The sequence below is a fragment of the Pezoporus flaviventris genome, unplaced genomic scaffold (assembly GCF_033815535.1).
Source record: "Pezoporus flaviventris isolate CSIRO_AGI_PZ_B2104156 unplaced genomic scaffold, CSIRO_AGI_Pfla_v1 ptg000025l, whole genome shotgun sequence".
NCBI lineage: Eukaryota > Metazoa > Chordata > Aves > Psittaciformes > Psittacidae > Pezoporus > Pezoporus flaviventris.
The window spans coordinates 27566776-27593138 of record NW_026892573.1 but is presented as its reverse complement, the minus strand read 5'-3'; the positions used below and the strand labels follow the sequence as shown (position 1 = coordinate 27593138).

At 39.7% G+C, this 26363-nt stretch overlaps 1 protein-coding gene across 1 annotated transcript; it reads right to left on the bottom strand.

The window, feature by feature from the left end:
- Positions 1 to 1234: 1234 nt before the first annotated feature.
- RAB38 (RAB38, member RAS oncogene family) lies at positions 1235 to 25791 on the bottom strand. The gene is made up of 3 exons (XM_061457930.1): positions 25414 to 25791; positions 17454 to 17734; positions 1235 to 5536 (listed from the first exon to the last, which is right to left on the bottom strand). The coding sequence occupies exons 1-3, from the start codon at positions 25616 to 25618 to the stop codon at positions 5384 to 5386; spliced, it is 639 nt and encodes a 212-aa protein (XP_061313914.1). The 5' UTR covers positions 25619 to 25791; the 3' UTR covers positions 1235 to 5383.
- Between the last annotated feature and the right edge of the window lie 572 nt (positions 25792 to 26363).

Here is a 26363-nt window from a genome sequence, read left to right as displayed (position 1 = left end):
GGATAGATTTGCACGGGAGCTAGATACCCAAAATTACCTTCTGTGTACCTGATAAAGTATTTAGGCAAAGATGTAATTCCTGAAAGAAACTGTAGCTTGTCTTTTAAAGCTATTTGAACTCCATAAATGCCAGGTGCAAATATTGCCAGTTGCTGTGGAATTGAGCTACTATGGCTTAACTGAAAGCTCATTTCCTGGAAGAAACCAGGCAAATACCAGGCTAGGACAACTTTGTCCATTGTTGACATGCAGAGAAGTCTACCAGGAGATTTTCATTTGCTTAGCTACCACCCTGGGGAGTTTCATGCTGTGGCTTTGCTCAGTTTAGTATCTTATCTTTGTAAACTATTATTACTGCATTTGAAACATAAAACAAGGACATTCCAGTCCTAATTAGGCAGCTGATGCACTGCAACTGCAAAGGAGAGGATTTTCAGGAAATGAGTGCTCCCAAATTGAGCAGTCAAAGATATTTCTTTGTTATGGGTGCTGCAACAGCGGTACTAAATGCTGGGGGTTTGATTGTGGGTCTTGCAGCACCTTCCACCATAGGGTGTGAGAATGTCAGGTTGCATTATGAAAAAAGGCAATGAAACCACAATGTTAGTTTTGTTGATGCTGCAGAAAAGATAAGAGCTGTAAAATAAATACTAGACTCACACTGCAGGTAAGCACCTCCTCTTCTTTTAATTAATAAAGCAACCTAATATTTCTAAGGAATCATGAAAGGTCAAGTAACATTGCTGCAGGTACCAACTTGCCCTGACAGCTGAAGACAAATGTCGTTACTATATCCTAGATATGCAGCTGCCTGATTAACAAATGTAGGCCATTTATTACCCAGCCAGACTTCTGAGAATGGAGTGTGCAGTTAATAAAGAGCCCCAAACTGATGATGCATCTACCTGTGAGCCAGAAATTCTGCCTGTGCAATCAGACTTTGAACCGAGGTTCTCTGAAGAGCTGGAGCCATAAAACTAGCATCTGGAACTGCAGTATCAAACAGGATAATGAAGGAAGAAAAGGTGGAAAGTTTCTGTAATCATTTAATCAACGTTAACAGTAATCTGGATGGTTTAAAAGAGAGGTTGAACTAAAGTAAACAGTCTAAATGAAACTATTAATACATATATGAGAGATTTGCTACATATGATTAAAGATAAATTAGCTTGTGGCTACTTGTGTCTGCTTACTTTGGTAATGAATTAATTTTACAAAACACTCATATTCCATGTCTTGTCAGAAATGTCATCTTTTATTACAATAGAGCCTGCGGTCACATGCATAAATATTGGTGCGGTAAAATATATTTTCATTGATTGTTTCCTGGCAATTGACATACAATTGCATTTCCACATATATTTAACAATTTCACTTCATTCACCTAGACCGAGTGTTTTAAGATGTAAAACAAAACTGCTATTTAAACGTGTACCTTCTCCTTCCCTCCCTCCCCTTTTATATGGTCAGGTAGGTTAAAATGGAAGCTACAGAGAAAAGTCTGAAGATAAAATACTGATGTACAATTCAAGCTGCGTACACAAGGTACTGCTGGGAACAACTATTCCTGAATAGAAAAGTTCAATGAAAATATATGATCTAAAAAGCCAATGCATAAGAAGAAGAAAGCCAGATTTTCAGGGTCCAAATGGCTTTCCCTTGACAGCTCAACTTGGTCGAATAAATTATGATCCTTCTGGAATAAAAAAGCAATATTTACTTTTCACTCCATCCATTTTCTTCTCAATAATATGTATATGCTTCCCAAGGTATTTATAGTCATGAGATTTTGTTTGTATGGAGCTTTGAAGATGGAAAACGTTATCCTGTCATTCCTGGTGTTGTGGCTGAGCTGGTAAATGAAGCTGTAGGGTGGAGATGCTCAATCACCATTTTTCATGAGTCATTTGGGCTCATCCCTCATGCCCTGCACCTCACCTGTGGTTCTAGGTGCTGGGACACCCAGAGGGGCGCTTATGGAGGACTAGAATGAAAATGAATTTTAAATCCATCTTTGCTCACTTAGAAGGTCATAGACTCATGTCTTTTATTAATTATTGCAAACAGAAGGGGAAAATGTTTCATTTTTAGATGGCCATGCAATTAAGATGCCTGGTCCCTAATGACCAGCAAAGAGAACATAGCACAGAATGTATCAATACAAAAACAAAACCTGTTAGAGACTGACACAGTATAACTAAATTTTACATTTGTTCCTGAAAGGGTATTGCCACAAACTGAGCTCATTAATTCTAAATTAAAGCTTTTATTCTGACCTGCCTACGACAACCACTTCTGAAAGGGCTGTGTTTGCTAGATACCCAGGTGGCATTCACACATTTATTGCATTACAGAAAGAGACTTGACAGATTCCTATCTCTTCAGTGCAAATAGAAATGAACATTTAGAATTATGTGCCTTCCTACGGAAGCCTGATTCTTCATGATATTGTTCTAATTCTCATGGTGTAAATATGTGTGAGTTTAGAATATATACCTTGTTTAGTCCTTAGTCTAGAAATTGGCCAAATTCTATCCACCATCTACCAGAGATGGGAAAATCTGCCCAAGAATTGTGACTGCAGTAAAACTTGACACAGAAAAGAAGGGAAACAGGTGATTAGTCCATAGTTTAAAGCAGGTTTATACAATACACTGAAAAATAAAGGTCTGTGTGTCCTTGAAGTGTTTTTATTTGTGTGAGTTTCTTTAGTTACTGCTATACCAGACCTTTAGCCATAGCTCTCAAACATTTGAGGAAGCTACCATTAGGCTTAATGAATATTGGCTAGAAGCCACCAAAGACAAGTGATCCGAAGGTAACTGAAACACATTAGCAGCTGCTATGTTTGTTGCAAGTTGAGCACAAAATAATTTTGGGGAGAAATGACAACTTCCTCTGCTTCACCTGAGGCATCAATTTAAAAGAAAAGCATGGGGTTCAGCTCATGAAAACTCAGCCCTTTAGAAGCCATCTGAATACCTAGGTGCCATGTTCCCAACAGTGTTGGCTCAAGATATGAATTGAGTGTTATCCTTAATAAGGCATCCATATGACTTGGCTTAAATAATGCTTTAAACTTGAACTACCTGGTCTGGCACTAGTTGTGTATTGCAGCTTTGCTGCTGAGATTATTAAACTAGTAGCATGACATCTGCACAGCCAGTTTCCGTTTCCAGCCGTCTGCAGCTAATCTAATCATCCCATGCAGTCACACGTTGCTTTACAACCTTGACTAGGTTAACTGAGGTGGAATAATTGAAGCTAATTGTTGCAGCACAGACAAGCCCTGGATAGATTTAGAACATTAAGTCATTACAGCACCATGTATTTATGCTAGAGGGCACTCATATTTCATTCTGAGCAGTAACAGAGCTTGGCATTTGTATAACATATATCTTCAAAGCGTGGTGCCAACAGTAACTTTCAAGGAGTGCTGTGAGGTAGGTGTGTACATCAATCCCTATTTTCCAGATGAGGAAACTGAGGCAGAAAGGTTAAGTTATTTGACCCAGTTCACAGCAGGAGTTAAAGGATGTTTAACACAAGTGTTAAGGGGTAACACTGTGATCAAAACAACTTGAAAATTACTCTCCTCGAAAAAAGCCAGCTCATGATATATATGGACCCTTACATCTATGTGTGTGCACAGATTGATTCCGGATGTGGATTTTTATTTTTAAAACCACAGACCTTGCTTTCTTACTCTAAAATTTCATGACAAAAAATAACCAGTTTAAGGCTTTAGGAAGAGCACATGATGTCTGTGTCCCCGGCTGTCCTCTGCAGTGCCTATGATGTAGTAATAGCTCATTCAGTGATAGTATCATCAAATAATTTAGGCTGGAAAAGACCTTAAAGGTCATCAAGTCCTACCACAAACCTAACACTGACAAGTAATAGGATGAATTTCAGAGGCAGAAGAAACCGATAAGTCTCACAGGATAAGGTCAGCTTGAGGATTTCTAAATCAACACCTATTCACTAGCCTTTGAGTGTTTCACTCCATTGCCAACTAAGTGTTCAGTTAAGTATTGCACTGACGTCCACAAACACAGGGTGTCACAAGATTCTGCCTCCTCCTCTCCATGGCATTACACATCTTTAAGGAAAGAAGCCATCTCAGAAGACAGCTCCTGGCACTGAGAGTCCATAGCTTAGGAAGTAAAAGGATGAGTGGGAATAGAAAATGCAAGTTATTTGTCTACAGCAGGAGACGGGCAAAGTTTGTCTTGCAGGGGCTTGAGCCAGATATCAAGACTTCTTGTCTAGACACATTTGTTTAAATGATTGAAATTTTGTGGGATTCTGAATATCAACCACTTCATTTCCACAGAGCAGCTCAACAAATTCTGCACATATTCCAGGAGTGGTTATTAGGGCCATTTCATTTTACTTCCTGCGATCATTCATACAATTGAGTGTTTTAGAAGAAATGTTCTCAGAAAGCAGATACCCTGCTATTAAACACAGATGCATTCCTGAAAAGTTCAGCTGTTACATTATAGTGTGCATAGTGGATTTTTCCATGAGAATCACCATAATGGAGGGATGCATGCAGGGGCTTACAGTATATGCATAGTTCAAACACACATCTGTGGCATTAAGGATGGAGAGGTAAGAACAAAATGAATGAGTACTTTTCAGAGGAATTACTGGCTTTACAGAATAGATAACTTTTCTGAAGATTCTTAGCTGCTTCACCTTTGAGGCTGTACCCCTGATTCCTTGTCTTGTCACCCCTCACCCTTGACTTGTTCCATTTTGCTTCATCTGAAAACAATGCTAACTATGAGAATTTAACTCTTCAGAAAGAGGGAGCAAATATTGCATCAATCTCAGGAGCTGAGATCTTCTGGAGAACTCAATGACATGGAAGGTTGCTTCATGTTCAATTTTGCTACCTTCTTGTTATCTCTTTCTGAACAGCTATATTTTCATTATCATCATCTTCCTCATATGAAACAAGATCATTGAAGTTTGATGCGTGACAAAACAGTGCAATGATGTTGCCTTGTCAGTGTATTGAGTAGGCAGGTTGGAGGACCAATGGACAAGTAGGGTATTGCTGTAGTCACATCACAAAGCTTTCAGAAACTACATTGCAAAGTAATAGGTTTTGATATCACTGGTGGTGTTATCCCACCAGGAAAACACACCATCACCACAAGTCTCATTTGACCAATAGCCAAGGACAGTTTTGAACAGTTGCTATCAATGAACATAATAAATCTTAGCTGTCAAAAAAATTGTGGAAAAATTTAAGGATATTCTTGAGAAAATGGCAATCTGCTGATGGACAATGTGGGCAGGCTGGGTACGTTGGACAAAGTAGAAATTGTGAATTGTAGTTTTTCAGCTCTTTTGATAGCCTGGAAGTCTCTTAGGATTTGAAGCAAGCTGAACAACTGACAATCTTGGAGGAATTCAAGTGTGGCTTTATAATATCTGGTTCAACAGACTGAACTGGATCACTTTCACTAGCAATTATGTGTTTCACCAAGCATCTGGAAGCTTCATTGATGTTTATATTTTCCTGCATGTGAAAGAGAAAGAGAGGTTGATTAGTCAATATTAATTAGACCAGGCTGCAGATTTCCTGTGCATAATTAAACTTTTCTCTAGGCAACATCATAAGTTTACTTTCCTCAATAAACAGCTTTCAAAAATTGACTCTATTAATAATGCTTACTGTAGTTTTTTAGTTAGGTTTTATGTATATTATGATTCATATCTCCTTTAAATTATACACAGAGCTCACTTCAAATTACTTCAAACTCTTGGTGATTTGATTGCTTCAATAAACCAAACAAACAAGTGCCAGAGGGATGTTAAAGACAGATGCCTGAAGTAAAGCTCTGGAGTCCATATTTCATTGCTTGAATAACAGTTACTCTCATTTTCAAATTATTAATTACCTACCAGCAATTACAGCCATCAACCACACTCATTTTTTAAGCCTTCTCACAGTTTCAAGAGATTTCTGTGTACAGTGCTCACAATGAAACCCATGATGAGCCAGATTCATTGAATAAATGATACAATTTCAAGTTATTCACAAAACAGTAAAAAGGTTCTATATCATCTGAAGTCCTCACTTATTTTTAGTTGAGGCTGATTTATCACAAATTTACTGCTTCAGAAGAGATATAACACCACTGGTTTCATTTGTAAGTCAGAAATCCTCACTCTAGAAGTTTAGAAGGAAAGGCAAAGCATATTTTTCTCCTTGTGCCTTACTTCAACAGCACATTTCATTTGCAGCAACCCTTACTCTGTTTGTAGAATAGGCAGAGCTGAAATAGGCTGATCAGTGAGACAAAGCTCAGAACAGCATATAAAATAAGTACTAATACTGAGTAAGGATTTTTTTTAATGACAGCCACTAACATGTTTGGAATGAAAACTCAGGCTTTCTGGCATAAAAGACACTCTTCCACTTTAACTATTGGCACTGGTTATTTATTCTCTATGATAGGATATAGAAACCTCACTGCAGCTTTAATTTTCTGGGAAATCATAGAATCATAGAACAGTTAGGGTTGGAAAGGACCTTAAGATCATCAAGTGGAAGTGGGGTTGGAACTGGATGATCTTAAGGTCCTTTCCAACCCTAATGATTCTATGATTCTATGATTCTAAGTTCCAGCCCCCCTGCCATGCGCAGGGACACCTCACACTAAACCGTATCACCCAAGGCTTCATCCAACCTGCTCTTGAACACTGCCAGGGATGGAGCATTCACAACCTCCCTGGGCAACCCATTCCAGTGCCTCACCACCCTAACAGGAAAGAATTTCCTCCTTATATCCAATCTAAACTTCCCCTGTTTAAGTTTTAACCCGTTACCCCTTGTCCTGTCACTACAGTCTCTAATGAAGAGTCCCTCCCCAGCATCCCTATAGGCCCCCTTCACAAACTGGAAGGCTGCTATGAGGTCTCCACGCAGCCTTCTCTTCTCCAGGCTTAACAGCCCCAACTTCCTCAGCCTGTCTTCATACAGGAGGTGCTCCAGTCCCCTGATCATCCTTGTGGCCTCCTCTGGACTTGTTCCAACAGTTCCATGTCCTTTTTATGTTGAGGACACCAGAACTGTACACAGCACTCCAGGTGAGGTCTCACAAGAGCAGAGTAAAGGGGCAGGATCACAAACCCACATTATGCACACACAGTAATGCATATAAACATATATGTATATATTTATGTATATATAGACACACTCCCCTTCCTCCATAAACACTATGCTTTTATTTGCTATCTAAGATTACTGAGATTTTCAAGCTGGATTTGGGGCCTGGTGTACTTAGACCATAAACACCCATGCATAGAATGTTATGAAGTCTACCTTCAGCAAATGCTCAGCATCAATTCAACATAACCTGTACAATTTAACATGTGAAACCTTTTCCTGCACATGTATGTTCAAAAACAGTCAGCTGAGATGTTTAATTATGAAGTTCAGCTATAAAGAAACCAAAGTACATGTGTGTGCTTCAGTTGAGGTGAGGCAAATATATGAAGACAAAAATCTAAAGTAATGAATTATATGAAGGAGATTTCTAATCCCCTTGAAATCAATGGTAAAGCTCCACAGACTCCATTGACCATCCCTTCACACCACAGTAAAGAGCTGAAATCTGGGGATCTAACTGAAAATGTTCATTAGTGCTGAGATTTCTCATGTTTCTTCACCTACACAAGTGACCTTAAATATTTGACCTTTGACCTCTAAATAATATCAGATGGCTGCAAAAAACCAAATGTTCAGACAATTCATTTCCATGTTAACCCCTAGAAAGTGCCCGAGAACTGAGAATCAGCTCTTTACTGAGATGCTGAAATGTTACTGCATCACATGGCTTTCTCAGACTAGACAAGCGCATTCCTCAAGCATGCACCAAATCGTTTTTCAGGACACTGTGAAATTTTGTCAGAAGAAATAGACATGAAAAGTATCTTTCAGTACTGCTGAGAAAGCTGAAGACAAAACAAGATTGTTAAAATCTATTGCATTGTGTATTTCTTTACTAATGGACTGATATCTACGTCATTTACCCGTGTGTTGCGTCCCTCTTGGAATGGCAAAGTGCATTGTTTCAGTAATATCTTAGGGACTATCTGAGATTGTGCCCAAAATGATTAATGTTCAGCTGTATCAATAGAAACCCTTTTTGTCAGAGACTTAAGATCAGCATTTTATAAGAGTGAGAAAGGGAGAAAGAACCCTAAACCCCAAAAGCATAAAATGGGTATAGGTGGACATCCCTTATGCCCACTGGTGATGGATGGAAGACTATGTGTTAGACCTGAGACTAAAATTTCAGAAGCAAAAAAAATGATGTCTTACTTCAGCCATAAATCAAACCAAAGTAAAATTGGATCATTAAACCTCTTTTTAAACTTCTGTAGCTTTCTGGGGGAAGAAAGCCAAATTTAAACATGAAAATACTGTTTTGACATGAAAAGTCAAAATATTTGGGTTTGAGAATATGAAAATTAAAAGCCTCTTTTTTTTTCTGCATTGCTCTTTCTTATTTTTAATTAAATTAGTCACCAAATTTGACCTATATTCCTTATTATGCTAGCAGCATTTTAGGCTGAGTTTGCTGTTTCTCTGGTAGGTGTCTGCCGAGATCTACTGAACATATGTGAATTAGAATTAGGTAGAGATCAACCCCAGCTCTTTCAGGCCAGTCCACCCAAAAAGGCTTCTGCTTTCAGTCCATGCCTACCTTCCTCTCTGCCAGGGGCCACTCCTTTAGATGCCCCTGCTGAAGTTTATGTGACTGAACTCTTCTTCAAGCAAAATGTGTGGGTTTGCTACCTAAAGCATTCGCATCCATGTGAATAAAAATCTACCTTTTGTTCTGTATAAGAGGAAAGGAATAAACAGACCTGTCCATAGCGTATGTTGGATCAGAGTGGAATTTTCTCATCCTGAACATTTATGTAAACTGTCTAAGCTGAGTGGATGCAAATTTCTGTCAGGTACAGCAGAGCAAGAGAGGAAGGGTGACTCCAGAAGATAGCACAGCTATTTTTGATCTTGTGTTAGCTCCAGCCTTCTCCCATGGTTCAGATGACAACTGGTATGTGGATGAGAAGTGACATGTTAAGTCACTTGCTGAAAGGAGCCTGTGCTTATGCCAGCAAACCAACTCCTGCTGTCCCGACTCTATGTCTTGATCACTTCCTTTCTGATGCTGTGTTGCCTTTTGTTACAACTCTAATCCTATGGTGTCTATTCCATGTCCTAGGTCTGGATCAGACGTTGCTGTATTCTGGTCTGTCTAATGAAATATTGATTTCTGCACCTCTCCTCCTCCAGTGTGTTTTGCAAAAGAAGAATCAATATTCTGCTAGGCAGTAAAGCAGCCACAGACAGTAGAAGGTGATCTGATATCCAAACACAGACATTCAGAGACCAGATAATTTTAGACAGCAGGAGGTGTTGAAAGGCAGTCTAGGGAAGGAAGGAGAAAAAGGGACAGGTGAATATCCACCCATCAAATACAAAGAAACAAATAATCAGAGCGTGAGTTTGTACAGAGAGGAGCAATCACAGCCACCCTACTAGTTGCACTGAAATATGGAAGCAGCCCCAATGACACAGATCAAAAGGATGCCTTTCACTGGGTCTCTGCTGAAATCCCTTAACTGTCATCTCCTTCATGGCTTTTGTTCTACACAAAACACTACAGGAATTGTGATAATTGTTGCAGTTCAGGCATTTTTCTTTCCCCTTGCCTTTCTTTTCCTTGCCTTGCCTTTCTTTGCCTTTGCGTTTCCTTGCCTTCCCTTGCCTTCCCTTGCCTTTTGATTTGCCTTGACTTCTCTTCCTCTTTTCCTCTTCTTTTCTTCCTCTTTTCCTCTTCTTTTCTTCCTCTTTTTCTCTCTCTCTCTTCCTCTTCTTCCTCTTTTTCTCCCTCTCTCTTCCTCTTCTTTAGGTGTAACTGAGAGACCTACTCCTACTCTGTCTCCTTGATAGAGTCACTTCCCAATGTCAACATGGTTCAGCTCTTGACATGGTACTAGATGCATCTGTAGTAGTGAAATTTGTTTTCCAGCCTCTTCTAGCTCCACAGTTCTCCTAACACAGAGAAAGGTCTGTCTACTTATACTCCTTCTAAGGCTGCTATTACTCAGCACTGCATCTTTGATGTGTGATTTACAAGGTATCTTTCTTGACTAGCAAAGTGCTGCTGTGGCCATTTATCAAATGGAGAAAAAGCAGAGCCCCTGACAGAGGAAACTGCATGACCCAGTACATGGTGGCTAGTTACAAAGTGAGAGATGGCATATTTGAAGTCTTCTCATGCTAAGGTAAGAACACAATAATGCCTTTCCTTCCCAAGGCTTGTGGAAGAGTTTTTACTGCAAGATCAGAAATAAAGGATTTTACCCATATTATGGTTCCTTTGTTGCTATCAGTCCTCTCCTCCTGCTTTTCCTCTACTTCTCACTTTGACAGCCTGATTTAGCAGGCTAGCTTTTACGAAACCCTTTCCTGAGCATCTCCCCTTGCCCTGTCCCCTGAGGTGTCTAACCCGTGTTTGTGACTTCTGTGCCTCGGTAAATCCCAGCACCTGATAGATACTACCACAGTCAGTGATGCAAGAACTTTGTTGTGAATCCAGCACTAAGTGGCTTACCCTGCATCAACCTGACCCAAGCTCCTGTGATGATGTCTGACTACTAGAGTTGGTCTTTCTCTTGACCCCATCAAGAAGGAATGCAAGAGTGAAAATCAGCACATGCTGCTCTTTATTACAATACAAAGCAAGGCAAAGGAGATAACTCTGAGCAATCTCTGAAAGCCAGAAAGGAACACTGGAAGACACAAATGAAATTACAGTTAGCTTTGTAGATCTATCTCCTTCAAATGTATCTTTTTAAAGGGCAGTTCCATGGAAAGAATTGCAACTAAGGGCAGGAAAGGACAGTTGCGTGATTTAAAACCTTTGAACCTATTGCTATGGGAAATAATGTCATAGTTTTGTAATGCAACAATCTACTGAAAGGAAAATAAATACTTTACTGACTCTTCACTAGGGACTGTAGTGACAGGACAAGGGGTAACAGGTTCAAACTTAAACAGGGGAAGTTTAGATTAGGTCTAAGGAAGAAGCTCTTTACTGTGAGGGTGGTGAGGCACTGGAATGGGTTGCCCAAGGAAGCTGTGAATGCTCCATCCCTGGCGGTGTTCAAGGCCAGGTTGGACAGAGCTTTGGGTGACGTGGTTTAGTGTGAGGTGTCCCTGCCCATGGCAGGGGAGTTGGAACTGGATGATCTTGAGGTCCTTTCCAACCCTAAGTAATCTATGATTCTATGATTCTATGAATGTGTCTCAAAGCAGTACACAAGCTCTGCAAGCTTCTTTGCATTCTGATTACCTTCCCCTTTATCTGTCATCTCTAACACAGATGCAGAACATTAACATTTAGAGCATTTAATTTTAATAGATGAAATATATCCCTGCGGACTAGGCTGATCTCTTAGCTCTTTACAGAAAGAAAAAGGTCTCTGCTAGCTTTATGGGCCTTTCTCACTTTCAGATGAAACTTCTTTCTTTGCCGTACAGGTGTATTAGTTTTGTCTGTTTTTTTTTCTGGTATAAACCTGCTCCCTTTCTGCATTTGGGTAGTTTCTTTCTCTGACTGAATCTGATGCTTTTGAGTCTTACTTTGAAAGTCAGGGTGAGGATCAAAGTGTATGCAGGCATAGCTCCCTACTGTGGGCATTTGGGGATGTCTAAGCACTGCTTAAAGTCATGACTTTAGACTCTATTACTGGAGTTGAAGGGAATCAACTTCCCTTAAGTAAACATTTACAAATTCTGAAATAGGCATTTTTACATCTTATTTTTAAATTTATTACATCTAATTCCCATCTTCTGCATTTTATCTCTACAGTGCACCAAAATGCAGGAGCAAGGAAATAACTTTCAAGATGTTTTAACCTACACTCCCCTGGAGCAAGCAGGCTGAGAGAATGGCTCCTCATGGTCCCTTAGCAGAGCTCCCTAGGAAACTGCCAGCGGTAGAGCTTTATGAAGATGTTGTACTATATTCCTGCGTTGTGTTCCGAGGAAAACACAACCGTACAAGTTAAAAGCCATCTGGATGCATGAACATGAAATTCATGGATGTGAACTGCCCTTTGAAAACAAGGGAATTTCTCAGATTTAATTCTTGTAGCTGATTGGATGTTGTCCAATGAAATTGTTTGAGCAGCTGACCTTCCAACCTCAACAATTTTATGATCCTGTGAATTTCCAGCTTTTGGCCAGCACTGAATACCATATTTCATTAAAGTGATACAGAGCTATAGGACAACTCTAATACCTGTGGGATAATCTGAGTCAACTCCTCTTCTAGTTACAGGAAACAAGTTCTGCAAAGCATTCTGTACATTTCTGAACTGAAAGCTTCTGCCTTAGGTGTCAACTTCATTCCTTGGCTCATGGCAGAAACTGAAATATTTTCCAGGGCTCTGTGCAATGAGATTGGTCAGACTGGGTTGTTTTTCTTTTTGAGTGAATTAAAAAGACAGTGTAAGGACCCATACATCCCTAACTGGGTCTGGCAGTCTCAAATGGATTGCTTTGGTTGGAGTTACCAGATCAGCAGATTAGCTGTAGAGTGTCAGCCTATAATTCAAATAAATGTCCAAACCTTGTCTATATTTATGGAAATCGAAATCACATATCACATTCCTCTACAAGTCTACTGTACACCTTGGTTTTTTTTTGACTTTCATAGTAATTGTCCAGTCAGAACTGGAGAATTCATGATTTAATTTAAACAAGGGCTAGTAAAGTTGGTTTGTTCACAGAGCTCACTGGTAAGACAAGCAGAATTGCCATCCTTGCTTTGTGGAAGAAGAGGCTGAATCAGAGAAGAGAGTGACTTTCTGAAGGTCATCTGGTAGATCAGTGCCAAAGAGCACTTCTGATGCCTAGCCCAGCATTTGGGTGATATGATGCACAGTGGACCAAAAGCTGGAGAAAAGGTACATTATTTCTTAGATGAGGAAAGGTTCTGTAACTTTTTCCTGGTCCAAATATGATGTGTTCAAATAGGACCTGAAAAACAGAGCATCCAGCCCTTCTGGGCAATTTGGACAAAACACAAATGTCTTTTCACCTAATTCTGTATCGCTGACAGCCGAATTACTCAAAGAGCAGCATAATCACAGCACAGCTGTGGTCAGTCGTGAGGTATTTCTGAAGTAGGCATTTTCAACTCCATTTAGTCTTGCCTGACTTGTCTGTTTTGATGCACAAGTTCCGTTTTCATTATGAGGCGATAATAAGCTTGAAATTGCTGCTTTTCTAATCCAAGTCAAAAGCTCACCTCTTTGAACTAGGAATGCTGGTGAAAACAGTTTAAAGGCTTGGAAATGTGAATGAGCTCTCAGCTACTCTGGCCACATGCTGGATAATTAAATGTGTGGCAGGAAGAAGAAATTTCCTCCCTTTAAAAAAATGAATCTTTCACAATAGTGGTCATCATGAGATTTATTAAAGAATTGACTATTAAGGGTTATTTCATGACAATCTGGGGATGTGCCTTTCAGACTGCAATCAGTATGGTCAAACTAAATATGCATGTATAAAAGATAACAGGCTCTCCACTGGGTATATGGTGGTATGTATAACTTGTGACTGCATTGTGCTGTTGCCCAACAAGGCCCTTATTTCATGGCAAACTACCAGAACAAATTCTTCCATCTTTGTAGGGAACACAAGGTTGGAACCAGCTGAGTATTTCATAGAATCAGAGAATCACAGAATTGTTACGGTTGGAAAAGACCTTAAAATCATCTAGTTCCAACCCCCCTGCCATTTCCTTTAGATTAATGTAAGAATCAAAAATAATACATGAGAATGCATTAAGTGGCTCAAATGTTTAATTCTGAAGTTGTTGACTTAAGAAAAACGGCACCAGGGAATAATATGGTGATGTTTTTTGGTGTAATCCACCAGTTCTACAGACAAAAAATTTCAGACCACTGACAGCTTGAGCTATGGTAGGTAAGCTTCATGATTCTGCTTTCTGCAAGTCAACGAGAACTAAAAGATGTATTTTTGTCAGTAATCACCTTTGGTTTTCCAAAGTGCATAAATCACATTTGGTTTGCTCTGAAGGCTATAACATTTCCAAGCACATCTCCAGAAAACCTCTGGAGATCTAATTATTCCAGGATACCACCAAAAAAAAAAAGTTATTACTTATTTGAACTGCTAAAAGTGCTAGCTGCAATGTGACGACTTCTCTGCCAGTGTTATTCTCCTTCAGGAAAGAGTTTCTAACCTCAATAGCAAACATAGCTAGGTTTTTATTTTCCCAGGACCTGAGTTCAATTATTGAATAGGCCCTAGGCTGAAAGAACACCAGGTACATGCAATATCCAGTATTTTAAAACAGCAATAGTAATAACTTTTGTTTAGAAAAAAAAACATAGAGTTCAGAGCATAGACCAAATGGGGAAATTATTCTGATTTAACTGAGCCTAAAAGTTGCTATTGTACCAACTTCAGTGGAATTATTCTTATTTGCATCATTTTAAAGTCAGGAGTCTCCAATTCTGGGTCGAAATCAGGTGTGGGGATTACAGAAAAACAGATCCTAACCCTTAGTCTATAGCAGAAAAGAAGAATCTGATGAGAAAGTCATGTGTCCTCAACTGTTACTGTTCCCTTCACAGCGGCCTTTGTCATAGCTGGATTTCCTTTTGTTCCTACATGATTGACTGGTAACCTGAGGGCTGATTGGGTTTCTGAGATAAATAAAGTAAGAAGAATCTAGGTATTTCCTTTGCTTAAAATAAATCTAAATCTTAATTCTATGTGGTTTAGAGAAAACTTGAAAAACTTTTCCTCCGTTGTGACTATTTTATACTTTACATGTCCTTTATACTTCCGTAGTTTTGCCCAACACAGGCTCCATCATCACGGTAAAACCTCTCTGTGACCTTTGAAATTGTTTGTATGTTCATTCTCTGATATGACCTGAAATGGCTCTTGGCACAATAACTGTGGTTGCTCTTAAGAGACAGACAGGTGCTGGCTCGGGACTGATGTATGGAATTCATGATACAGATTCCTTGTTCATAAGCCAAAGAGCAGAAACCCGCTGCATGACTTTGCTAATCTAAACCCGAAATAATAAACTGTAGCCCTCTATACATCGGTCCATTGTGTTCCCTCTTGTTCTCTTTGAAAGTCTTTTAGATGAAGACATTTTAAACAAGTTATTACTCATTTCTCTCTTGTGATTTTTGTGGTGGTTTTGCCCTCATGCCCCAGTTTTTAATGAATTAGATCTCTTCCCCAGGTAACATAGACTCACGTACACATCAGAAATGAAGAAAAAGTAATTCTGAAGAAAACAGCCATATACAGTATGATACATCACTGGTGAACTGCATTCCAAATAAACACAACCTGGTACTTCATGTTATTTGTGGCCTGAAAAACAGTTAGACACCTAACATAATATTGGAAAGGGACAGAATATGTAATCCTTACAGAAATAATAAGAGGTTGTCCTGTAATCTCCCTCTCTCCACATCTTCTAGTGACGTGTCAGAGATCTCGGCCTCTTTCTTAGACCAGAACTAAACACTGTCCATAGTAAAATTTAGGTTTATGCAGTGCTTGAGGCAGTCTAGGACATTGTTGTAATCACATTTTGTTGCTTCTGCTATTATAAGTGAGATTTCTTTTAAATATTGATGCTTAAATGAGTCAAGACCAGAAGACTAAAATACAAGTATACAGTCCAAAGGTTCTTAAGAAGCTTTCATAAAGTGCTTAAGATAAATTAAACAATTGAATGTAGCATTTTGGCTTTCAATCTACGAATAATCTAGGTCAAACCAGAACCAAATGGTTCACATTTAACACATTGAAATGCTCCCCAGAGTTTCTTAATGATGACACCAGCTTTCATAAACAAAATATCCATTGAATTGTTGTGTTCAAATCAATATTTCACATGCCAGATCTCCAGATCTTACATGCACTGAGATTATCTGAGACATGTCAAGTGGATACACAGGACCACTGTACCTTGGGCCTTTATACTCTGAAAGTCCCAGTGCTTTATCTGATTTTTATCTCCATTTTCTTACAGGCACCCAGGAAATCTGTCCCAAGGCAAGGAATTGAACCTCAGAGAAGCTCTTTCAACACTTTGACCATTAGTCTTTGTCCTGGGTTCAGCAGTAGCAGTCATTTTTCTCCTTCTTGGTAGCTGGTGCAGTGCAGTGTTTTGACTTTTGGCTTGGGAACAGAGCTGATAACAATGATGTTTTGGTTTGGCCAAGGATTTTGTGAGCCTCATGCTCTGCCAGGGAGGAGGGGAAGCCAGGAGGAAGCAGAGACAGGACACCTGACCCAAACTGACCAAAGAGGTATTCCATACCACAGCACGTCATGCCCAGGAGGTAACTGGGAGTTACCCAGAAGGGCTGGGAGACTACAGGGTTGGAGGAGGTATGTGCTTGGTCGGGCTGGGGAGGGGGGGTGAGTTATCAGTTGGCTGGTGGTGAGATGTTGTATTCTCTTCCCTTGTTATTTCCTTTACCATTATTGTTATTGGTGGTAGCAGTAGTGATTTGTGTTATACCTTAGTTACTAAACTGTTCTTATCTCAACCTGTGGGAGTTGCATTCTTTTCGATTCTCCTCTCTGTTCCTCCGGGAGTAGGGGGAGGGAAAGAAGGGGGGAAAGTGAGTGAACGAGCTGTCTGTCTGGGTTTAAACCAAGACAGTCTTTCCTTCCTTCCCAGATATGTGATTATTTTTTTACATGTTTTTCAGAATGAATGTTTGTAGCATTAAGCATTATACAAGTGCTGCAATGTTCCTGACTTTTTCTGGAATCTAGCACAGTAAAGCTATTGTCTCAAATCAGGCAAAGTGTTTACATAAATATTTAGTGAGAATTCACTGTTAATAATTATGAAATATTATTATGAATATCATTCATAAGAGGTAGCTTTTTTGGCTAGCCAAAGGTCATCTTCCTCCCCAGGCTCATACACAGTAAGTCATTGACAAATTACATACTTTACTGCTGGCCTATCATGTGAGAGCAGCTGCAGGTCAGAATGTTGCACATAAGTCATAGAATCATAAACTCATAGAGTGCTTATGGTTGGAAACGAGCTTAAAATCACCTAGTTCCAGCACTCTGCCATGGGCAGGGACATGTCACACTAGACCGTGTTGCCCAAAAGCCTGTCCAACCTGGCTTTGCTATAAATTTCCTTTTCAATAATAGGCCTAAAAGAAATAGAAATGTATTAATTTACAAATTCAACTTTAACCAATTCCGCCAAGATTGGAGCTTTACAAGGTACACATTTAAACTGAGTGAACTATTTCAAGAACCAACTTCATAGTACTTGGGAAAACATTTAAAAATAAATGGAAATGTTTGTTACCTTGGCTGATGTTTCAAACCAGCCCACAAACCCATTATCTTTGCAGAACTGATCCATCTTGATGCCGTTGTTCATAAGAACATCTATTCCCTGGTCACATTTGTTTGCTAAGAGGACTGTCGGCACAGGCTTGCCATTTGGAAGAACCAACTTAGAGTCCAAATCCTCTTTCCATTTTGTCACTGCCTCAAACGTTGCAGGTCTTGTAACATCAAAGACAATAAATGCCCCCATGGCTTCTCTGTAATATACCCTGGTCATGTTTCCAAACCTTTCCTGACCTGTGATAAAGAAAAAAGGAGAGAGAAAAAAATTGCCACCTTGTAAAAATCACTGCTTCCAGTCTGAGTCAATATTTCATATAGCATGTTTTCTAAGAGAACATTACTGAAGGTAGGACTTCATTTTGTAAGTCTTTGGAAAGGTGCTGTTTGCCTAAATAGTGACAAGTACTATGCTAAAGTAATTTGCATGAAAATACAACAAAGTATAGCATGAAAAAAGAGTTTTAAAGCAAATGTCCAAGGAAAGTTAATAACTTTATGACAAGCTTGAGCTTCAGTGTACGGTCTTATTATGCTGCCAGACTTCTAAGAGTGGATAGTACCAAGGGTCTTGGTGTATGTTATAGGACTTTAAACAGGAGTCACAAGAAATCTAGATACCAGTCTGGAAGCTGCTCAATCCTATGGTATTTTTTGGGAAACATCTAGCAATTGATCTGCTCATGCAGGAAGAGGACCCTGCATACACTCATGCAAGTAGTAATAATCAACTGTAACATACTCTGAGGCCATACCAGGCATTAGAGTCATTATGAATTTACTTTTAGTGGCAAACTAAAACACAGAGGTGAGAGAAGTGAATTTAAAGCATTGCAAATATGGAAAAAGTTCTAAGAAAGAGCTGTATTACTGCAGTGAAAAGATCTGGGAGGAGGTGTTTCACATTAGTTCTGATCAGAAGCTTTATGGTTTCATTTGATGAATTCAAAGTATTTCTTGGAAGTTATTTACAGTGTTTTTGTGAGCTAACAATAGATTATTATATTTGAACATGGACATTTGTAAATGTCTACCATTTTATATGATCAATATAAAAAAACAACACACTTGGCATCAGGATGTGGGTTTGTTATACACATGCTGTTTTCATGGGAATTTTGAAAGACCATTTCCTGGAATGGAAATAAATTACACAGAATTTTTCTTTAAGCAAAAAAATAAAATAGAATTTCTATCGATGTCTACTGCTGAGCTGTGATCTGAAAAGAAGAATCATAAATTCCTGAAACATCTCACAACAGCAGCCTTAAATACAACTTTAAGAGTTTAACAAGACTCTTGTATTTATACATATGCTTCCATAGCTGAGAAAAGGTGCGATGCAATAAAACAGCATTCAGTGGAAACCTGTTTCTAGCCTTATTTTCTCAATGTGCATGGTTTTGAGAAGGTTAGGAAGACAAGAAGATTAGGAGGCTGCCTCTGACCCTAGGAAGGCCACCTGGGGAGGCTTTATCTGGAAGTTATGTTGTCGGATGTAAAGCTGGGTTGAGAACTGAAGAGTGCTGATTACTGGGCTTCTAGACCATGTAGTTTCATTTAATGGAAGTAGCACTGAATGCAGTTATGGGGTCAACACTCTCCATTTGTGACATTTATCTTTGGATTTATGTTCTAGCTGTTGCAGCAAGGAGAAAGTCATTCACATGATACAGGAACCAAATATTGGTATCTGTCTTCTCCAAGTTAATATTAGGGTTTTTTTTACCTTAAACAAGCACTCTGTTCCACTGATAAAACAAGCTGAAAATGCAAAATTTCTGGGAAATGTGAGCTCATATTGAAAGATCCTTATGGCTGTGATTTGTTAAAATGTCTTATGATTCCTGTCACTGGGCTAATCAGATGAATGGGCAAGTCATGCGCTATTCAATAATCTCCTTGTTGAGCAATTTTCATTCATCTGCAAGAAGGTGCCTTCAAACAGAAGTTGAGGTCTGACTTCTGCTTGCAGAAATGCAAGCAGCAACATGTAAAATTAGCTTTTGATGCATAGTATATTTCAGTGATACTTTATACTTCTGCAAAGTTCTTGAAACGCTTACACTGTAGATATGTAGACAATGTAAGAACTAAACTTGGGCCTTACACATATTAATTGGAACAGAGATCTCTAAGATAGGTGGGACGTCATAGAACAAGAACTAAATTATTCATTTGCAACATAAAATAATTCATCACAAAGTTATTAGAAGAATAAAAGACTCCTATGATGGGATCTTCTGGATCATAGTGGCCGACGAAGTTCTGACAGATAACATTGCACTGATTCCTCCTCCTGCTTTGGCAGATATCTAGATTTTTCACTGCACAGAAAAAACACTGTGTTTGTAAAAGCAGCTTTATGCAGGGGAACAGTGCTCACCAATTTCCATTACCACTTCAAAGAAAGAGAAAGAATGAAGCTGATGGCTGAATAATGTGTGTAAACCCTTTCTGAAGTGGTCTTCCCCACCCATTGGTTGCAATAAAGATATGAACCTGCTTGGCATAAAGGCATTAAGCAATTTTGAATGGGAAAAGGTGGTCTGTAAACCCCAGACTTTTATGTCACTTGCATAATGGCTTTACTTTTACTTTATTTACATTGTAAAAAAAGTGATCTCTAGTGTTTGCATTGTGCTTGGAGACTTAAATACTGTGTCTAAGGACCCAGGAGGAATATTTTTCCAGAGATTCTCCCTTATGTGAACAAATCCCTATCTATTAGATGGGGGTCCTAAAACTTATTCATATGGCAGAATTACTCATGAAAATGGGAACAGTTTGATGTATTAAAGGTGTCAGAATCTGGCCTTAGGTTTTCAACAGCACAATGGCTTAAGCAGTAAGTAGGTTAGAAAATAGACCAACCATTAGGCATCCAGTGGTATCTTGGAGGCAACCTTGAACATTAGGAACTATTTTATTGCAAGAGGAACTGAAGGAGATGGGTTTTGCTTTTCATTGGAAGGGTCAGAAGCTTGTGAAATGTTTGATCTGGCCCATTGTACTTTACTGCACCCCTTGCAAGGCCATTGGCATCTGGCATCAAATCCCACAAATCTGATGGCCTTTGCCCACTGAGATGGTGTTTTATGTTGTGATCCATTAGCCCTAATTTAGGTTCCATAAAATTAAGGGGTGGATCTACTATTAGGGTCCCTTTGTAGTCAGAGACTGAGACGAGATCTAGAGGGCATCTTCTCAGCAAGAACAGACATTTAAGAGTGGTCTCATAAGCTTCTTCATAGAGGTATTTAATCTCTACCCTCAACCCCCTGGTGAGCCCAGGGTGAGTAGCTCAGGCTCAGATGGTTTAGTACAAGATGTCTAATTGTTAAACCAGATGAATTCTACCCCTCTTTGAAGTGAACCCAGTGAGACCGAGGTGCCAAAACAACATTTCCATTACGGGGAAGGGCTCCCTGTCTAAATAGCACCTTCCTGCCCAGCTCTCCTAACTTCAGTGGCACTTCTCTCACAGGGACATGTAACATTTCATGGGCTTAAAGCAGTCAACAGCTGAATTTTCATAACTTATTCACCCCACATAAACTTGCCAGCATGAATTGCACAGAAGTCTACAATTTCCACTAACCACTATCATCTCTGATGAAATTGTAAAAACTAATGGTAAAGTGCTAAAACTCAGATAATTTCCACCATCTCTCCCATAGTACCTGAATTATAGTGCAATATAAAAATTAATTAAAACTGCTTAATGCCCACTTTTCAATGGGGTTTGCCACCATCCATTGTCCTAAGAGGAAAACCTTCTGAGAACCACCATTGCTATGTAGAGGGGCTTTAGGCAGCACTGAGAAGTTGGAAACTGTGGAGAAGATCTAAACATTTGAATGAACCCTTCACACCTTCCATTTCAATATAACTTTCATAATTTTCATCCTTGAATTCAAGCCATTGTCTTTATGGGCCGAAACCTAAGCAAGCCTTAATGTGGTGTTCACCACCCCAGAATGGGGAAAAGCAGGCTGTCAGCAGGATCAGGCCCATGGATCTCACCACAGATCTGTACTGAAATAAAACCACCCAGGCAGGGGCTTATTTATGTTTGCAGAACAGTAATTTCAAGGTAACTTAGCTTAGAAATCACCATGACTATCTTATTTATGCATATGTACTGCAGATGTGCTGTGCCTTGCGCTAGTGAACAGCCCATTTACTCATCCTGGAGCATAACAGAAACTTTATGACTGCTGAAACGTTTGGTCATATCTGTGCAAAGTCTGATGTTTCCAGAGGTGAAAGTTGCAGGGAAAGGAAATGAAAGTGTTCTGATACCACTGGTGTTGCATGGATGTCTCCAAATGACTGGTCCAACTCTTTATGAGACGAGAACCAGCCTTGCAGAGGCAAACCAACATATACTGGGTAGCAATGAATAATCCAGCCCACACACGCACAGCAGGAGGGATAGCAGCGATGCTGACAGGGCTGTGAAAAAGTAGCAGTGGAAGGGGAAGGCTCTGAAGTGCTGCTCTCTGCCCTCCACTGCACTGATGTTGATGCTCCCTGCAGTAAATCTGCAGCTAAAGCTGGTCTTCAGTGATCTGAGGGCTCTGTGGACACAAAGCGCAGACAGCAGCACTGAGAGCAGCCTTGCAGAGGAGGGAATAGCAAATACACCCAGATCTGATGCCTGCAACAGTTGGTTTCTGCAAAAGCAGCCCCAGCCTGCATCTGCAGGGCCACCACACCACAGCGCTCTTGTTCAAAATAGGATTAAGAGTTTCTTTTAAAGCTTTCCTTTTATCAGTCTGCTCATTAATTTAAAGTATACTCCTACATAGGCAGCAGAAAAGATAAGGAAACAAAAACAGCTGACTGAGGACCAAGATTTAAAGATGTATGACCCGGCAGTAGAGGCGATGGCACACTTTCACAGGGACATGAACACCAAAACTGAGAATTTGGGACATTCAATGAAATAATTTGGAACTGCTGTGAGGAAATTAAAGACAAAGAGAATTTTACCATGTATATCTCTACCCAGACACAATAGTGAAAATTCAGTCACCACAAACTTAGGCATTTGAGTGGAGAAGACATAAAATCATAGACTTTAATGCCAGTGTCTTGGTACAGAAATTGTAACAGCATAAACCATGAAGTTTTGTCCAGTTATTCCTGTCTAGCACCATAGCTTCAGGAATATATTATCTGTTACAAAAAATATCCAAGTCTTAATGTAGTAGCATGTGATGCAGAACCTACCTGATCCCTGAATTAAATTTTCTAATGCTTAGTTCCCTTATCGTTCAGCACTTATGTCTCATCTAAATAAATGTGGTTTCAGCATTTAGCGATTAGATCTTATTATACTTTTGTTTAACAAATCAAAGAATACAGAAAAATACTTTTAAGAAATACAAACTACATTGGTCTATGAAATTAGATAGTGCCAGATGAACCAAATTTGCTTTTTCTTATGTGTGTAAGGGTAAAAGAGGGTAAACTATTTGGTCCTACCACAGCTGAAGTATGTCACTGCTCCAATTAAGTCACTGTATATGTAAATCCTGCTACTAATGCAGATGAGCTTGACACCAGTTTTACTCCAAACCTTTTTGAGAAGATTATTTCTACATTGTTAAACAATTTACTGCCCACTGACCCACACAGTGAAGTGCACATTACACTTAGTGGTGAGTGCACTGGCTGTATAATGGAGAGGGAGGAGAGGATGCAAGAGCTAAAATGGTAATTGATATATATACATGTACCCACATACATATAGAAAAGTGTAAATACTGATGTGAGACATTATTGATAAATTTGCAGCATATGCTTCATTTTAAGATGTCCTGAATGCAAAACCAACGTCCTTCAACATGGTCAGAGACCAAAACTTTCTTTATTTCTAGACCATGTTTAGCTTTGGGGATAGAGATTCTACCTAAAGAAAAAGGATGCTCTGAGACCAGAGTTTTTACTTTCCTTTCTCTTCTCCTTTCATATTTGTGTTTTCCAAGTGATATGTGACCAGACACAGCCAGGATAAAGCATTTCCATTCCCTCCATATTTCTAAACTGTTTTACTTTGCTTTCATTTTTAAACTTTTCTCATTTTCTCACCAGCCAGATGCCTTATTAGGATAACTTGTATGCCAGCACCACACTGATCTGAATTCAGTGCATTGCTTACAGAACTTAAGCTCTATGTACATCTATCAACAGCTGAAGCTCCTTACACAGAAGTCATTAAAACTGAGACAGCAATTCTTTCTTACTGGCCACTGTCTTGACCTTCACAGAGATGCTTTGAATTGGGCAATTCATATGAAATTTAGTACTGTGGTGTAATTCTCTCTGTCATGTGTGATAACTCAGAAAGCATGCTAGTCATTCAGTACTACAACTTGGTGTAATTGCTTCTGCAGCCTGACTGAAAGCTACATCATATGATCCGCCAGCACATGATTAGTAGTGTAATACATCTCTGAAACAAGGCATGCAAAATACATTCTTTAAGTCCCCGATGCGTTCAGAATCTACTATTAAACACTCTTTCGCATGCAGAAAACTTCTGGATGTGTATTTATTGTTATAACTGGTAAGCAATAAAAACAACATCACTCCATCATTCCAACTCTTAATAAACTGAGCACATATGTATTAAACCTCATAAACCCACAAGATTTTACTGATTATAAAAAAGCCAAGGTTATGCATGTTTTGCACTGTTGTTGCATAAGTTTTGGTGCCTTGGTGCCAAATTCAGAGCTCAGACATGAGGCAGCTCAGTGCAGAAGAAAGGCACTCCCTCCACTCCTAAGAATGCCAAGAATTTTCCCATTTCACTAGTTTTACTCTGTGCCGTTCCAGACTAGATCACTGAACCCACAGCTCAGGCCACAGGCTGGCTCAGCTGCCTAACAGCTGATATAACATTCACCTCTATTCCCTGCTTAACGAGTGTCACTTCTTAATTTAATTAAGGTTTTAAAACGCCTTCCTTTTTGCTGTACGTGTTGTGTTACAGCTGGACTTGGATTCCTAAGGACACTAAATGAGAAATCATTGCTTAAAGTGTGCAAGAGATGGCATCAAGATAAACTTCTATTTTGTGGACTGAATCAGAAGTAATTAATTCCTAGTAAATGGGGTGCCAAAAAAAATTGTGGATTTAGTTGGAAGCCAAATATAAAAACTCCAAAGCACAGACAGCAACAGTGTTGAAGTCTGGGGGTTTAAATATGTAAGCGTGCAAGGATAGCTCTATTTCTTTATGCTTTTTTCTCCTAACAAAGTAAATGATCTTCGCTTGCTTGGTGTTGGCAGAAGAACAAGTAAACATGAGTAAATAAATTTTAACAAGCAGGATTATTGCCAGAGAGAAACACTTCTCTTTTCAAAGCATGTCAGAAGTTGTTTATGTTTCATTGGGCTGAAGAAAGGGAAAGAAAGGAAGAAGGAGGGTGTTTCGAGAAGGGAACTCAGCGATACTTTTTCCTTATTTATTAAACTATAAAAATGATTTCAACCATCTTGTTGAATCCCTCATCTCTTCCACCAAATAAACACTTGTAACAGGAAATTCTTGTTTCTCTCCCTCCCGTCACAGAGATCTGTAAGTACAATGAGGCAAGCTGAACAGTGGGAGCTGCAGAACAAGTGGGGCATTCGAAGAGGGGTGCCCATGTCCCCACACGTGTCTAGGGGCTTGGGAGGAACATCAGACAGGGCAGGTTTCACCCTGACAGCCCTTGTTTGGAGATCTGCTGGGTTTAGGAAACTCCAAAATGTCAATCTGCCAATAAAGTTTTTTTTTCCTCCATCTCTTCCCCCTCAGCACATAGGCACTGGTAGCTTCCAACTTAAATTAATTTGGGTCTATATTTTGTATTGTCTTTGGACAGGTTATGGGGCAAAGGGTTCTCCTCTGTACTCACCTGCAATATCCCAGAGCTGCAGCCGTACCACAGTCTCAGCATCCCAGCTCAGCACCTTCAAGGCAAAGTCCACCCCGATGGTGGCCCGGTAGTGAGGGGAGAAGTTCTGGTGGACATAACGTTTGATGATGCTGGTCTTGCCCACTCCCAGGTCCCCGATCACCAGCAGCTTGTAGAGGTGCTCCTTCTGATTGTGCTTCTGCATCCTTCCTGTGGCTGCGGCTGCTCCCTGCGAACTGATTGCATGCTCTGCCCAAGGAATCCTGCCAGCCCGAGGGGGAGAGAGGGAGTGAGGAACCGGGGAGGGAAGGAGACCAAGGTAGGTGGAGGCTCTTTCCCTTTGTAAGGAAGCAGGATCACCAGGTCCAGCAGGCAGCTCTGCTGGGAGATGAAGTAAGCAAGGGACTGGGGGATGAAAGTCTCCCAGAAAGTTTTGTGTGATGTGTGTAAAGATCAGCACGAGGTGTGTCTGGGATTAGTCTGGCTACTAAAGACCTTGCAGGAAAATTCATGCAGCAGCCCTGTTCCCTGCTTTGCTCCTTGCTGGAAGGACAGGGTTTCTGTTGTGCACTAGTTTTACACGCTGGTTTTTAAATGTGACAATTTATCACCCTATGCTTGTTTCCAGGCATCCTTAACATGTTTGTCACAGCACAAAAATAAAAGCAGAAATCTCCTTTCAGAAGTTTCACTCCTCCTTTAAAGTGCAAAAGTTAAACCAGTGTGACTTTACCTTTGGATGTGATTTGGTTTTAATCAGTGTAAGTCAGCGTGAATGCAGTTGTATCACTAGAAGTGGTTACAGCAGTATAAAGCATCTGTGCTTGTGTCCACACTAAGAGGGCTGGATGAATTTAACTTAATCCATTTAAAATCCGTGGAATTTAATTACAAGAGATGCAGATATTTTAACATAATTGCAGTTGTCTGTCTGCACCTATAAGCATGCT